Source organism: Podospora pseudoanserina, chromosome 2 (genome assembly GCF_035222485.1).
Source record: "Podospora pseudoanserina strain CBS 124.78 chromosome 2, whole genome shotgun sequence".
In the NCBI taxonomy this organism is placed as follows: Eukaryota; Fungi; Ascomycota; class Sordariomycetes; order Sordariales; family Podosporaceae; genus Podospora; species Podospora pseudoanserina.
The window spans coordinates 2370553-2383816 of record NC_085921.1 but is presented as its reverse complement, the minus strand read 5'-3'; the positions used below and the strand labels follow the sequence as shown (position 1 = coordinate 2383816).

The 13264-nt window shown below is 53.7% G+C and overlaps 5 protein-coding genes across 5 annotated transcripts; all 5 read left to right on the top strand.

Annotated features, from left to right (window-relative positions):
• Nucleotides 1-743: 743 nt before the first annotated feature.
• QC764_205795 (uncharacterized protein) lies at nucleotides 744-1707 on the top strand (the record flags this gene model as incomplete). The annotated part of the gene is made up of 2 exons (XM_062944282.1): nucleotides 744-948; nucleotides 1292-1707. 2 exons carry the CDS (start codon nucleotides 744-746, stop codon nucleotides 1705-1707), a joined length of 621 nt encoding a protein of 206 aa, XP_062803096.1.
• Nucleotides 1708-2053: 346 nt separating this feature from the next.
• On the top strand, nucleotides 2054-3525 carry QC764_205790 (uncharacterized protein). Its single transcript, XM_062944281.1, has 2 exons — nucleotides 2054-2365; nucleotides 2419-3525. The coding sequence occupies exons 1-2, from the start codon at nucleotides 2300-2302 to the stop codon at nucleotides 3361-3363; spliced, it is 1011 nt and encodes a 336-aa protein (XP_062803095.1). The 5' UTR covers nucleotides 2054-2299; the 3' UTR covers nucleotides 3364-3525.
• A 1126-nt stretch (nucleotides 3526-4651) lies between these two features.
• Nucleotides 4652-6094, top strand: QC764_205780 (uncharacterized protein; the record flags this gene model as incomplete). Its single annotated transcript, XM_062944280.1, has 1 exon — nucleotides 4652-6094. One exon carries the CDS (start codon nucleotides 4652-4654, stop codon nucleotides 6092-6094), a length of 1443 nt encoding a protein of 480 aa, XP_062803094.1.
• A 1327-nt stretch (nucleotides 6095-7421) lies between these two features.
• On the top strand, nucleotides 7422-11690 carry GLG2 (glycogenin glucosyltransferase). The gene is made up of 7 exons (XM_062944279.1): nucleotides 7422-7465; nucleotides 7899-8775; nucleotides 8929-8956; nucleotides 9016-9104; nucleotides 9178-10773; nucleotides 10841-10993; nucleotides 11072-11690. Exons 2-7 carry the CDS (start codon nucleotides 8737-8739, stop codon nucleotides 11276-11278), a joined length of 2112 nt encoding a protein of 703 aa, XP_062803093.1. The 5' UTR covers nucleotides 7422-7465; nucleotides 7899-8736; the 3' UTR covers nucleotides 11279-11690.
• A 276-nt stretch (nucleotides 11691-11966) lies between these two features.
• On the top strand, nucleotides 11967-13112 carry QC764_205760 (uncharacterized protein; the record flags this gene model as incomplete). The annotated part of the gene is made up of 1 exon (XM_062944278.1): nucleotides 11967-13112. The coding sequence occupies one exon, from the start codon at nucleotides 11967-11969 to the stop codon at nucleotides 13110-13112; it is 1146 nt and encodes a 381-aa protein (XP_062803092.1).
• Nucleotides 13113-13264: the final 152 nt, after the last annotated feature.

The window sequence follows — 13264 nt, the reverse complement described above, 5'->3', positions numbered from 1 at the left end:
AGACGGGCAGGACGGCATCCCTGTTGATTTTGATATATCTGGCCAGTGGTTAGAAAGATGGGAAGGATGGAAGGATGGAAGGATGGAAGGATGGAAGGATGGAAGGATGGAAGGATGGAAGGATGGAAGGATGGAAGGATGGAAGGATGGAAGGATGGAAGGATGGTTGGTAAGGTTAGAAAAAAAACATACCACATATTGCACGGGTCTCGTGTGTCCTCGTAACGGTCCTGGTCGTCGCGGTCTAATAGTGTTAACAGAGCCATATGTATTAGAAAGACCAAAGTGAAAAGGGGGATGGATTCGTCCGTACAGATGTGCACTTTGGCTTGGTTGCGGTTGATGGTGTTCTCCTATTCATTGCCCAAACTGTTTAGGTTTTCCATAACGATGGCGCTTGCTGCCATTTTCGTTTCACCATAGACGGCCTCGAAAAGCTGCGGGTAGTGGTACCGCCTCTGATCGGAGACCTCGGTCTTGAAAATAGCCCAGAATATGTTGTGGAAGTCAGTGTGGGTGGGATCGGCCAGCCGTTCAGCTGCACTGCGGGCCATGTATGTAGAAGGCCATGTATGTAGAAGGCCTCTTCGGGGTACTTCGCGAAGTCTGGATCCGGATCGTAGCATTCTGAAGTTATCCAGTAAAGGTACTCGCTGGGGGGTAGCGCGGTTGCGAGACAGGCAAGACCCAAGGCCCAGAGGAAGAGGAAGGCCCAAATTGCTGTCTCTTGTTGATGGCGAGTAATGCGGAGAGATGATGATGCTGTGGGAAGAGATATCTGGTGTATTTATACTGAGACTAACTCGGATGACGACGATTGTCCCGATGACAAGCCCAAATGCCCTGAGCCCGACTGCGAAGGCAATTACCTCGGCCTTTGCACCAAGGAGCCCATCATCAACTGCCCTTGCGACATGTGCCTCAAAGTCGAAGACGTCTTTTGCGAAGGTGAGGCTTGTATGGGAATGGGCGAGGATAAAAATCTCCAGGGAACGTGCCTCGTAGACAATAGTCTCGAAAATTGCCCATGCGCCTGGCCTCCCTGCCTAGTCTCAGAAGTGGACTTGAACGATGGAAGTAAAGAGGAACGGCCGCACCCCTTATTATGCGATACCTGCGACAGTTCCCTCGATGTAGGCACTCTCGATACCTTCCTTTGCAAAGGGCATCAAGATACCCGGTTCCGACAAGCTCAGGAATAAAAAGTACCCCTACTAGTTTCTCGAACCCGAGCCCAATCTTTCTAATACCACCGATATAGAAGTTTAAACCCCGGTATTGGCTACGTTAGACGATCATGACTTTTACTTCGATCTCGACACAATTGCCCAGCTCGCCAACGCCTCCTGTCCTCTCAAGTCACCGGGCGCACGGAGGACTGGTCCAGACGCTCCGGATAATAACTACTACACTCCCGGTTCCGTGGAATCAGCCATTGAGTACTTTGGTAATAAATACGCAAACAAGGACGACGAAGTGCGTATATCTGATCTCTTCTTAGTAGCCACTCCCCAGGACGACTATCCAGAACACCGAGTCCCAACCTGGATCAGCGCGCGGAACTGGACAGACCACCCAGATAGGCATGAGTGCGACAAGACAAACCTGATGGCCAACCACACCCTCCAAGCCAGCGAGTGCAATCTGGCCTTGAAGCAGGCCAACTTTGCGTGCTCTGGTCAGGGAAAGCCAAGGCTTTTCGAATAATTGGGGGTGGCGGTGGAACTCGAGACTTGGTTCGGTACCAATAGGAATACTAGGTAGTTGAGTTATCCATGAGATCGTGGTCGATATACTCGTGTGAACGGCTGTTGGCCGTCATCGCCCACCAACGCGAACTACATGGCGCTGAATATGATTCCAAAGATGGTTTTGTATCGGATTGAAGAATGTAAGCATTGAAAAGTTGCATGGTGAAAATCAGGCATCGTCCGAAGAAGAAGCCGAGAGTCAAGTAAGTGCCTTCCGCCTAAATTGAGGTGGTCAGCTGTTGCCTGCTCGGGCATCTGCAGGAAGGAGCTGAGGCAGGGCAGTCAGGGAAAGAGCAACTCTTGAAGTCGAAGGGTTGAGGTTGAATAATTGGCACGTGAACGAGGGATGATCTGCGCCCCAAGCCCCAGCCCAGCCCCACATGGAATGCCCTCCGACAAAGCGACCAATGTCATCATGTCTTGTCGTGTCGTCCATCATGCCTCTCTAGTCCCAGCCTTCTTTTGATTTTGTTCTTGTTATTTCATTCCCATTTAATCTCGGATCACATCCACCATTGTTGTTACCTAGTCAATCAAACAACTTCACAATGGTCCTCGAACAAGAAGGCACCTTTACCGTCTCGGGAGCAGAGCTCTACACCAAGTCATGGCTTGTCCGTTGTTCCCTTCTCCTACTCGCATTACTCCCTCGCTAACCACCTCATAGCCCGATGGACCCATCAAAGCCAGGCTAGTCTTCATCCACGGCTTCTCAGACCACATCAACCGCTACCCAGCCTTCTTCTCCCACCTCGCCTCCAAAGGAATCGCTGTGTATGGCTTTGACCAGCGAGGATGGGGCCGGTCAGTCAAGAAACCTGCCGAAAGGGGTCTCACGGGCCCAACAGCGCAAGTTCTCTCAGACATTGCTGCCTTCCTCTCACAGCCCCATCTTCTCGGCACACCCGGGAGCCAAGAACCGGTCTTCGTAATGGGACACAGCATGGGTGGAGGACAAGTTCTCACCTTTGCTGCTGACCCAAAGTATGAGTCCTTGGTGGAGAAGGTTCGGGGTCTCCTCCTTGAAGCACCGTTTATCGGGTTCTCGCCAGAGGAAAGACCGTCTCGGTTGAAGATTACCGTTGGAAGACTGGCGGGGATGTTGATGCCGCACTTTCAGCTTGCGCACAAGATTGCTGTCGAGCATCTGACGAGGGATCAACATGTGCAAGTGAGTATCAAGGAGGATGAGCTGATGCATGATACGGGCACGCTGGAGGGTTTTGCCGGGTTGTTGGACAGGACGAATGATTTGCAGCAGGGGAGGACGAAGCTGGAGAAGGAGGGGGTGGTGAAGAGCTTGTGGGTTGGGCATGGGACGGCGGATAAGACGACCTGGTTTGAGGCTACGAAGCAGTGGTTTGAGGGGTGTGCGGGTGGGGTGAAGGATAGGACGCTGAGGGCGTATGAGGGGTGGTATCATCAGCTGCATTGTGATGGGGAGTGTAGTGGCGAGTTTTTTGAGGATGTTGCTGGTTGGATATTGGAACGGGCTGGGGGAGGGGAGGAGGTGTTGAAGAAGGCTGGGGAGACACCGAAGGCTCAGCAGACACACGAGGCTGTGGTGCCCGCTGAGGCGGAGGGGAGCCAGAAGACGGAGGCCAAGCTTTGACGATCAGATTGGGGTAATGAAGTTGAATGATGTGGTGATGGGTTTGAGTAGTCCTGCCGGGAGAGGTTGGTTTAAGCGCGGGACTGCGTCAGGTCACGAGCATATGTCTCTTGTATTTTCTGGATATTCCTACCTCGTAATGATAAGTGATGTTCTACAGAGGGTTGCCCGAGTGTACACCCGGACACACAGTGAGTAATGGGTCTTGGCATGTCGGGGGATGGCTTCGGCAGTCACCCGCGAAGTGCCCTGTTGCTTCCGAGCTGTCCCGACTCATGTCTGGGGCCCCGCAAAACCATGTGCATGAATGGTTTATAAGTGGGAGACGCCCTCCGCAAGGAATTGCTTGACATCTGAGCTTCGATTTGAATGCCATCTCGACGATTTCAAGAGGCCTCCTCACCAAGCTGCGAATGAAGACATCGGCCCCTCATCAACACCGTTCACCGACCCCGCTGTTGCCTCTTAAACCCACTGAAGAAACACCCATGGTCAATCGAAACGATCGAACCATGTCGTCCATCACCGGGTGCTGTTCAGCCTCAACATCGACTTTATCGTCACCTGGATGAAGATATGGAAGAGAAATTTCCCAAAAACAAAAATATGATACTTTCAACCGCTCCCCCGCGTTTGATGCGCCTCACAGCACTTGTTAGCCTTGACGCTCACTCATCACAATGAATGACCCCGGACAGTCGTTGGAGGAAGCTCCCCGCCGGCACCGACAGCGGAGTTCTTTTTCCTATTCCCCCGGCCATCATCCCGCAGCGCGCCCGACGCAAGCGTCGCATCGCCCATTTCGTTTGCAGCAGCTGTCGACGGCCTTTGCCAAATCACATCTGCACGGTGGACACCGTGCGGGCAGGATCAACCATCCGAGAAGCTGGAGTCCAGACCCAAACCCCATCTTGCTAAACACGTTTCGAGCTGAGGTAGGGGTTCGCACGGTTCTAACAACACGCCCCCCCTGATACAAGACCGTCTGTCTGCGACATCCCCAGTTCTGTCTGTCTGTCTCTCTCTCTCTCTTTCCCTTTCCCTTTAGCCATCGAAAAAGGTTGGGGAAGTTCATCCCATCTCTTTGAACTCGGCCCACGACAGTTTCTCCACGCGTTCATCTTATCAGATCATCGCGATACCCATCCGTTGACACATCGCGAGTGGAACCTACCATCTGCGACCCCGGCCCCTCATCTCTACATCAGGAAGGAAATACCGCAGCTTTTTCCATCGAGCTTTTTCCAACTTTGACACCGGGAATCGATATTTCGTCAAACAGGGCGCAATGGAGCCGGATCTATCAGCTAGCATCTCCTTCCACCCGCACGCGTTCAGGACCCAGTCCGAGACGGCTAACACCCCCCGACTGTCCCGATCGCGCGCAACCTCCCCCGCCGCTCCCATGAGCAGAATGACTATAGACGGCGCCAACAGCACCGCCATCGAAGCCACCGACGGCGCTGATGACACCACCGTCGCCCGCCATCCCCACCGCCCTGACGATGTCGAGGTAGAATCTCAACGGGCAGGCCGCTTCCCCCTTGTCGGCGCCGGCAACGACCCCTACGGCCTTTCGCAAAGATACAAGACCGAGTCCGAACTTGCCGAGATCAAGGCGAACACGTCCAGGAAGCGAGACGCCCCGTCCAGCTCCGGCTCGGGCTCCAACCAAAGCAGCAAGTTCTCTGGATACATCAAGCCCTTTGGGCGCAACGCCACCCAAGCCCGCCAGCTCCGCGGGTTTTATGAAGCGCAAAACGAAACGATCGAGCGAATGCTCAAGACGGTCGAGGAACATCGCGCCGAAGCCAAACAGGAGCACGGTGAAGATCACCTCAAGTTCCAGATCGCCGTCTGGGGCTCTTTGGCTGCCAACGTGGTTCTTACCGTCCTCCAACTCTACGCCGCCATCTCGTCGGGGTCGCTGTCTCTATTCACCACCATGGCAGACGCCATCTTCGACCCAATGAGCAACGTCACGCTTATTCTCACCAACAGGGCAGTCAAGAGAGTTGACCCGAACCGGTTTCCTGCCGGGAGAGCAAGACTGGAAACGGTGGGCAATATCGTCTTTTGCTTTTTGATGACGGCCGTGTCGATGATTATCATTTCTTTTGCCGCGAGGGACTTGGCGGAGCATAACGGGGAGGACCAACTTAAGGATTTCCACCTCCCGTCCATCATCGCCGTCGGCGCGGCCTTTGCGACAAAGTTCACCTTGTTCCTCTACACCTGGGGCATCAAGGACAAGTACTCCCAAGTGCGCATCCTCTGGCAAGACCACAGGAACGACCTTCTTGTCAACGGGTTTGGCATCCTGACTTCGGTTGGCGGCTCCAAGCTGATCTGGTGGTTGGACCCGGCTGGTGCGATTTTCTTGTCGGTCGTCATCTCTGGTCTCTGGCTTAGGACTGCTTTTACGGAATTTTTGCTGTTGGTGGGCGTTGTGGCTAGTGTGGAGGTTCAGCAGCTGATCACGTATGTGTGTGTGACGCATAGCCCGCTGATTAGGCAGATTGATACCGTGAGGGCATATCACAGCGGGCCGAGGCTGATTGCGGAGGTGGATGTGGTGATGGATGCCGAGGCGAGCTTGAGGGAGACGCATGATGTGGCGGAGGCGCTGCAGATGAAGCTGGAGGAGCTGCCGGATGTGGAACGGGCGTATGTGCATGTTGATTATGAGACTACGCATAAGCCGGAGCATGGGTTGAAGAAGGATATGTAGGTTTAAGGGGGGAGAGGGCATGTGTACGATATCATTTTGTATGGGAAGGCTTTTTCAGGAGGAAAATGCAATGTTCCTGTTGAGGTTATAATGATGAAATTTACAGTTACTATGATGCAATGGTCCAGGGGGGTTTTTGGCAATAAAGTAGGTTTCTTATCATGGGATTGGTTACGTTGAAATGGGGGGTGCCGTGCTTGCTTAGTATGGTAAGGAAAGTCGGAGTGAGTGAGGGACTGGTGAGAGGTGGTGAGCTTGGATGATGAGAAGCGGTTGAGCAAAATGGATATGGCTAAAAACCAAGCCGCGTTCGGAAATTGTGTCACTTGAAGATGTAGGTCATGGATGAGTGTGGTGAGGACGGTGGGAAAAGTGAGACAACAGTTAACTGGGGTCCGGGGAATTTGCGAGCGAGAAATATGGAGTAACTTGGAACAGACAGGGGCAAGTGGTGAATTATGAAGTGAGAAAGTCAGAAGTGAGGTGTCCAGCATCTGGGCAGGTAGCAAATACCTCTTTATGGCAGATCATCGTTGACTTGCGTGTGCAGCCAAATGACTGCCTCGGTGTCATAAACTAGCGTGACCAGACACATGAGACGGATCGGTGGAGAAAACGATGACAGAGAGGCAGTAGCTGCAGTGACGCAAGGTCGGAAAGGCTGATCTGTTGATATCACCAAGTCGTAGAGTCACCGGTTATGAAGATCAGTGTCGGTGAGTTAGTTCTGCCCGTGAGAAGACTCGACCGGCCGAAACTCTCTTGGGTTCCAACCGACTGCCGGGTCCGAGTCCGTGGTTGGTCGTCCGCCGGTAAGTGGGGCCGGTGCCGGTCCAGTATGTATCAAAGACGCATTCAGGTCTCTTCGTCGGGCACCGCACACATCAACCCAGACAATACCCTACGACCTCTGTCTTCTCCTCCAGAACTGCTCAACCTTCCAGAGCAGATCCAGCCCACCAAGTCTGGTCTTCTCATCCAGGAGGCAGTTGCCCAACCCCAAAAAAACCTCACAAACGTTTCCACTATCAGGGCGCTCCTGTGCTCAGGGGCTCAGGGGTCATTGTTCATCGTCTCACATCCATCCATCCACAAACCGCGCGTCCAGCGTTTGGGCTCAACCGCAAAACACCATCGCCATTGCCTCCCCCCACGTGTGACTGGAGCCTGTCTAGACTGATGTTTCGACATCTTTCCAAATCTCTAGTGGGCCGGCTGAGAGGAGAGAGATACGGGTGAGTGGAGTTCCTCACTCGAGAGCAGCTGCGAGTGTGAGCTGGCTGTAACTGTGGAGGGTGGGATGGATCGAGGGGGCTAACTAGCATCAGAATACGGCCGAGCCGAAGGGTGATAGTTGGGTAGCTATGCTATGTAAGTGAGTCTTTCTTTCTGATATCGCTCATGGTATGTTATTAGAGAGATTGCAGCCCAAGCGGCTGAGGGGTGAGTTCCCAAGTGGAGGTTTGGTTTGATAAAAAACACCACAACCACTTGGCGGTGAGATGCGATGGAATGCGGGGCATTTGGCCGCGGGGTAGGATTGAGCGAGAATTTGATGATGCAATTGGCTCCGCTTTTTGATGGTGAAGGGGCCCCACTGGATCTCTTTGCCCAACGCCATGGTGGAGCCCTGGGCGCCTGCCAAGTGCTTGCTTTCTTGATCCCGGCAGGCAAAGAAAGTGTTAGCGATACCGCTGGGCTGGGAAGGGGAGCTGGGACTGGGAGGGGTTGGTGTTGAAGGTTTTGGTAGAGAAGGAGGGCTGAGGTAGGAAAGAATGCAAAGAGTTCTCGCTGACAGCTACAGACATACACTATACTGAGAAACAAAACTTTCCCGGTAGCCAACGTTATCGTCGTTATAGCACTCACGCCACCAGTGGCGGCATGCTGCAGACGCGCAGAAGGGACGCTCTGCAAGCCACCACCCATGAGGTGTCTCGCGAATGAAACATCAAAAACGGTGTTGACGTCCAAATCTTGGCAGGCGAGATCTCCCACTGGGCTCTTGGTTACAACGTCTCTTGATACCCAAAGACGCTGGAAAAAGCCATACAGAATGCCCAAGGTTGATGTCCACTCTCTTGAGGGCCGTAACATCACAGGAAGGAGAACCAAACAGATCATCGCGACAAGAAGACCTGCGGTAGCCCCGCTGCTCTGCACCAGACCCTGCTGCTTCGACGCAAGAGCTGCCGCATGCTGCAGGCTGCAAGAAGGAATTATCAAAAGGTGCCGTTGGGTTGCACATCGCCATGGGCCGGTCAGGCAAAAGGTGATTTGATGGTGGTGGTGGTGGTAGTGGTAGGGTACCCAAGGTAATAACCGATGGGGCAGACGTCAGGGGTGTCAATTATTAGCGCTTGCGGCACAACAAGCTAGGGAAGCTGCTTAGCTCCATTTCCATCCTCTTCAGTCGCCTTCGTCCAGTCTTCCTGCCACATCCTGCCTGCATCTTTAAACATCTCCAGCTCGGGCCCGACAAACTTCGTCCGTTCTTATTTTGGGTCTTCAAGTCTTTGTTGTCTGTGGCTCTTCTGCTTGCTATCTTCCACTTGCCTTGTTCTGTACCATTATCGCTCAACACACATCACGTACCACGCACATACGCTCCCCCAAGGTTCGACATCTAATACACCGCCGCCATGGTCACGGGCACAAAGAAGGAGGACGTGTACGCAAGTGTGAGTGATGTCATTCACCATGGTTGGATGGGCTATCATCCTTTGTTGCGCCTGGTATTGGTGTATCAGGAGCAGACGACAGTGTTGGGTGGAAGACCACATGGGACAACCCCGCAGCTTGCGAATAGATGCTAAAACAGCCATTGTGAATAGCTCCTCCTGACGGACACATATCTCCCCGGTGGGTTTGCTCCTACATGCTTATGATTTGAATGTTTGTTCTAACATTGGCCTTACCAGGTGCTCTTGTCCTTGCCCACTCGTTGCGCGATGCCGGCACCACCAAGAAGCTCGCCATCCTTGTCACACCAGACACCGTCTCGACCGAGGTTATCGCTACGCTCAAGGCAAGTTCCTTCGTAAACCACTTCTCACAAAACTAGCGGTCTAACAGGTGCGCAGACTGTATATGACTATGTCATCTATGTCGACCGCATCCGCAATGGCAAGCCCGCCAACCTCTTCTTGATGAACCGCCCGGATCTCCACTCGGCCTTTACCAAGATCAACCTGTGGAAGCAGACCCAGTTCCGCAAGATTGTCTACATTGATGCCGACGTTGTTGCTTACAGAGCCGTGGATGAGCTCTTCGATCTCCCACATGCCTTCTCGGCGGCTCCCGATATCGGATGGCCCGACTTGTTCAACACCGGTGTCATGGCCCTGACCCCCAACATGGGCGACTACTATGCCATGATGGCTATGGCCGAACGCGGCATCTCGTTTGACGGCGCCGATCAGGGCCTCTTAAACATGCACTTTGGAAACACATATAACCGCCTCAGCTTCACCTACAACGTCACGCCTTCAGCTCACTACCAATATGTTCCCGCCTACCGCCACTTCCAGGGCAGCATCAACATGGTGCACTTCATTGGAGCCGACAAGCCGTGGAGGCAAGGACGCGAAAGCACCACGGACGCCGGACCCTTCGATGAGATGACCGGAAGGTGGTGGGCTGTTTACGACAGACACTACCACAAAGAGGTAGGTCCGGACCGCAGCGGCCGAAGGAAATCACTAACTCCGGGGCAGGCCGGACATGCGCCCAGCATTGTTCAGCACTTTGTCAAGGGAGAATACAACCCAACGACCCGTTATGTCGTGCCCACTGGCGAACCCAACGGTCAGCAATCCCCTACCCCCTCGCAAGAGGAACACCAGGGGAACCAGGATCATGTTGCCCACTCTGGAGACCATCATGTCCATCATGAGAGTCAGGATCACATCCACCAGGAGGAACACACTTCCGCGGAACCCAAGGTGACGAATGAATCTGGAGGTGCATATACTGAGACGTTGCCGCAAACAGGATGGGATGCCCAGAGGAGCTCACCCCCCACCGATTCCGGGCCTGAGGCCGCAAACTTTCCCCGCACACACTACGAGATGTCAAGAGACACTTCGCAGTTCCAGGCACCCGACCGCTACCCCAGCCCTCCCAGCAACATGTGGTACTCGGTACCGAGCGAGCGCGATCAGCCCAAGTCTGTTTTCCCGTGGGAAAACAATGCGCCTCGCCCCACCCGCGTGTTTGCTGAGAACCCCTTGGCCCCCGTGACTCCGGCCCCGAAATCTCCTGGTGAGCAAAGACGACACGTTGTGGGAAGAAGAAACCCATTGTTTACGCCTATAGGTCCAGCCATCCGAACCGCCCCCTCTCCCGGCGGAACCGCCTGGAACTCGTTGAACCAAAGCAACGCGTGGGATGAGATCCCCCAGATTAACCGCTATGTTGACTCGATGCAGAGACACCGCAGGTCTAGGAGCCAGATTCTGGCGGCGAGCCCAGGCAGATCGACATCCGGCGAACGCCAGGAGGAGCCAAGCGAGGAGCGCAGAGGATCCATCAAGGTAACCGACTTCCCTACCGAGGACGACCGTCCGAGCCTTCCGGTCACGCCCGCACCGGTCAGGAGGCAACAGTTCTGGGCCAACGCTGATGATAATGGCCAACAGCTGCCTGCTGCCGAGGGCGTTCCCGCCCAAGACGAATGGGTATGTATTTGATGATCGGGGTATGCTGACGCTGCAAGACGAGCTTGACTAACCGAGACACAAAAAGGACCCGGCTGCTCAACTCCAAAAGTTGGCCAAGCAACAATCCGAGGTCTTGTTGGAGAAGTTGGGTGCCAGCGGAACCGGCCAGAGCCAGGAGAGTATTAGTGTGGATGGAAAGGAGATTCCCCACCGTCCGTTGCCGTTCGGATCCGAAGATGTGAGGTCGCCTACTTATGTTGCCCCCTCGCCTCCAGTGGTGAGCCCGAGACCGATCAAGCCTAACCCGGCAGAGAAGATTCTAGCAGAGGCCCCCGAGCTGGTGACGGGACAGACGACGCCCAGGACCGTGGAGTCGCGCTCCCCCAGCATTAGCACGACGGCGACGATTGCCGTGCCATCCTACCAAGGACCCGGAGCCATGTTTGAGAAGGGCGAGGACTATCTGACACAGGACACCCCCGCGCAGCCGACCGAGGAGGACCTTGACGTTTTGCAGACCTAGAGGGCTTGAGGATGAGACGGGATGAAAAGGGGTCTGGTGAGGTCAAGGGTGGTCTTTTTTTATTTTATTTTTTGGTTTTGTTGCTTGGGTGGGATGGCATGGCAAGCATGCGTCGAGTGACTTTTTGTTTTAGACTGGTATTTTTCTTTTTTTCGTCTGCTCCTACATTGAACACATCAGAATTTTCACGGCACATGAAGCATTTGGAATTCTTTTGGCAGAGTTCGAGCGAAGTTGAGCAAAGTTTCAATGTTTTTATTTCAAGGATCTTTTGAGCACGGTGGATGACGTCACTTGGTGGTTGAGATGGGATGAGTGCGTTTGTGTGGGTTGTAGGTATGAACTAGTGTTTGTGAATATGAGACCATGAATCGGGGCCAGTAGTGTTTACGTGATATGACACTGTAAAGGGCAGTGTTTTAGGCAATGTAAACAATGCAAGGAACACGAAGGATGAAGATGGTAGGTAGTTTGTGATGGAGGGGCAAAGCTGCCAAGCTCTTATCGCTTATCACCCCGCCACCACTCAAGCTTGGGTGTGTGTCTTTGTCCGACGTCGCCGCTTGTTACTCGAGTCGTTTTCTTGACTTGAATAACTACTCGCTCATAAACTCATCTCTCACTTTTCACTCAGACAATCACACATCTTGCCATCATCACCACATCTCGTATCAACTCTCAGCCAACGATGGGCGACCTACACCCTTCCACCACCCCCAACGGTGACAATGAACAAAAACCAATCCCCATCACCATCCTCACTGGCTTTTTGGGAGCGGGCAAAACAACCCTCATCCTCAACCTCCTCCCCCAACTACGGGCCCTGAATCCAAACTACACTTTGGCGCTCCTAAAAAACGAGTTTGGCGACCTCGCAGTCGACAGCCAGCTTGCCTCGTCTTCTTCCATCTCCTCGGTTAAGGAACTGCTGAACGGGTGTATCTGTTGTAACTTGGTAGGCAGCTTATCCTCTGCCTTGAAAGAATTGAGGGAAACGGCGAGACCGGACAGGGTCATCATCGAGACGAGCGGGAGTGCGTTCCCTGCCACGTTGGCTATGGAGGTTAATAGACTGGTGAGGGAGACGGGGGGTAGGGAGTGGGTGTTGGATGGGGTGGTTAGCGTGATTGATGTTGAGAATTGGGGGGGGTATGAGGATGTTAGCTTCACGGCTAGGTTGCAGGCCAGGTATACTGATTTGGTGGTGTTGAATAAGTGGGAGGGTGTTGGGGAGAGGAGGGTGGAGGAGGTGGTGGATCGGTTGGGGGATTTGGAGGTTGAGACTGCTAGGGTGAGGAGTGATAGGGGGAGGGTCGAGGTTGGGGTTTTGCTGGGGTTGGATTCGAGTCTCGCTGCTGGACTGGTGGAAGGGGAGGGGGGAAATGGGGAGGGGGAACACGAACATGATCATGGGCATCGGAATGAGGTGGAGGTTCTTAGTGTTGAGTTGAAGGGGACGCCAAAAGGAAAAGGGGTGGATGCGGGGAAGCTGATGGGGTTGCTTGGGAAGGCGCCGAAGGATGAGGTTTATAGGATTAAGGCTGTGCTGACTGTGGGTGGGGAGGGGGAGGTGAAGAATTCGGATGAGGATGTTCCTGTGACTAAGAGCCAGAGCGGGAGGTACATTCTGAATTGGGCGTTTGGGAGGTGGACGTTTACGGCCATGGGGGGGGGGGTGAAGGAGCACGAGAGTAGCGGGGAGTCGGTGTTGAGGATGACGGTTGTGTTGGCGAGGTATGAGAGCACAAAGTGGAAGAGGAAGTTGGAGTCGGGTGGGTTGCTGGAGCTGGAGGGGGATGAGAGGGGGGAGTTGGTGGTGAGGAAGATTAATTAGAGAGGGTGACTGGAGCGACAAGAGGATAGATCTGTGGATACGGGTTAGATCGGTGTGACTATTCGAGCCAAACTGTCAGTTTACACAGCCTTGTGGAACATTTTGTTTTTATTTTCGATGCTTTTCATCGTGCATGTTCTGAGTGTATGTTC

Bases quoted from the DNA above. Each gene is read 5' to 3' on its own strand.
- GLG2 (XM_062944279.1), top strand. From the start codon at position 8,737: ATGGTCACGGGCACAAAGAAGGAGGACGTGTACGCAAGT. The intron at 10,774-10,840 runs GTATGTATTTGA...AGACACAAAAAG, and splicing joins TTCCCGCCCAAGACGAATGG to GACCCGGCTGCTCAACTCCA. The intron at 10,994-11,071 runs GTGAGGTCGCCT...CCGGCAGAGAAG, and splicing joins TGCCGTTCGGATCCGAAGAT to ATTCTAGCAGAGGCCCCCGA.
- QC764_205790 (XM_062944281.1), top strand. From the start codon at position 2,300: ATGGTCCTCGAACAAGAAGGCACCTTTACCGTCTCGGGAGCAGAGCTC. The intron at 2,366-2,418 runs GTCCGTTGTTCC...ACCACCTCATAG, and splicing joins TCTACACCAAGTCATGGCTT to CCCGATGGACCCATCAAAGC.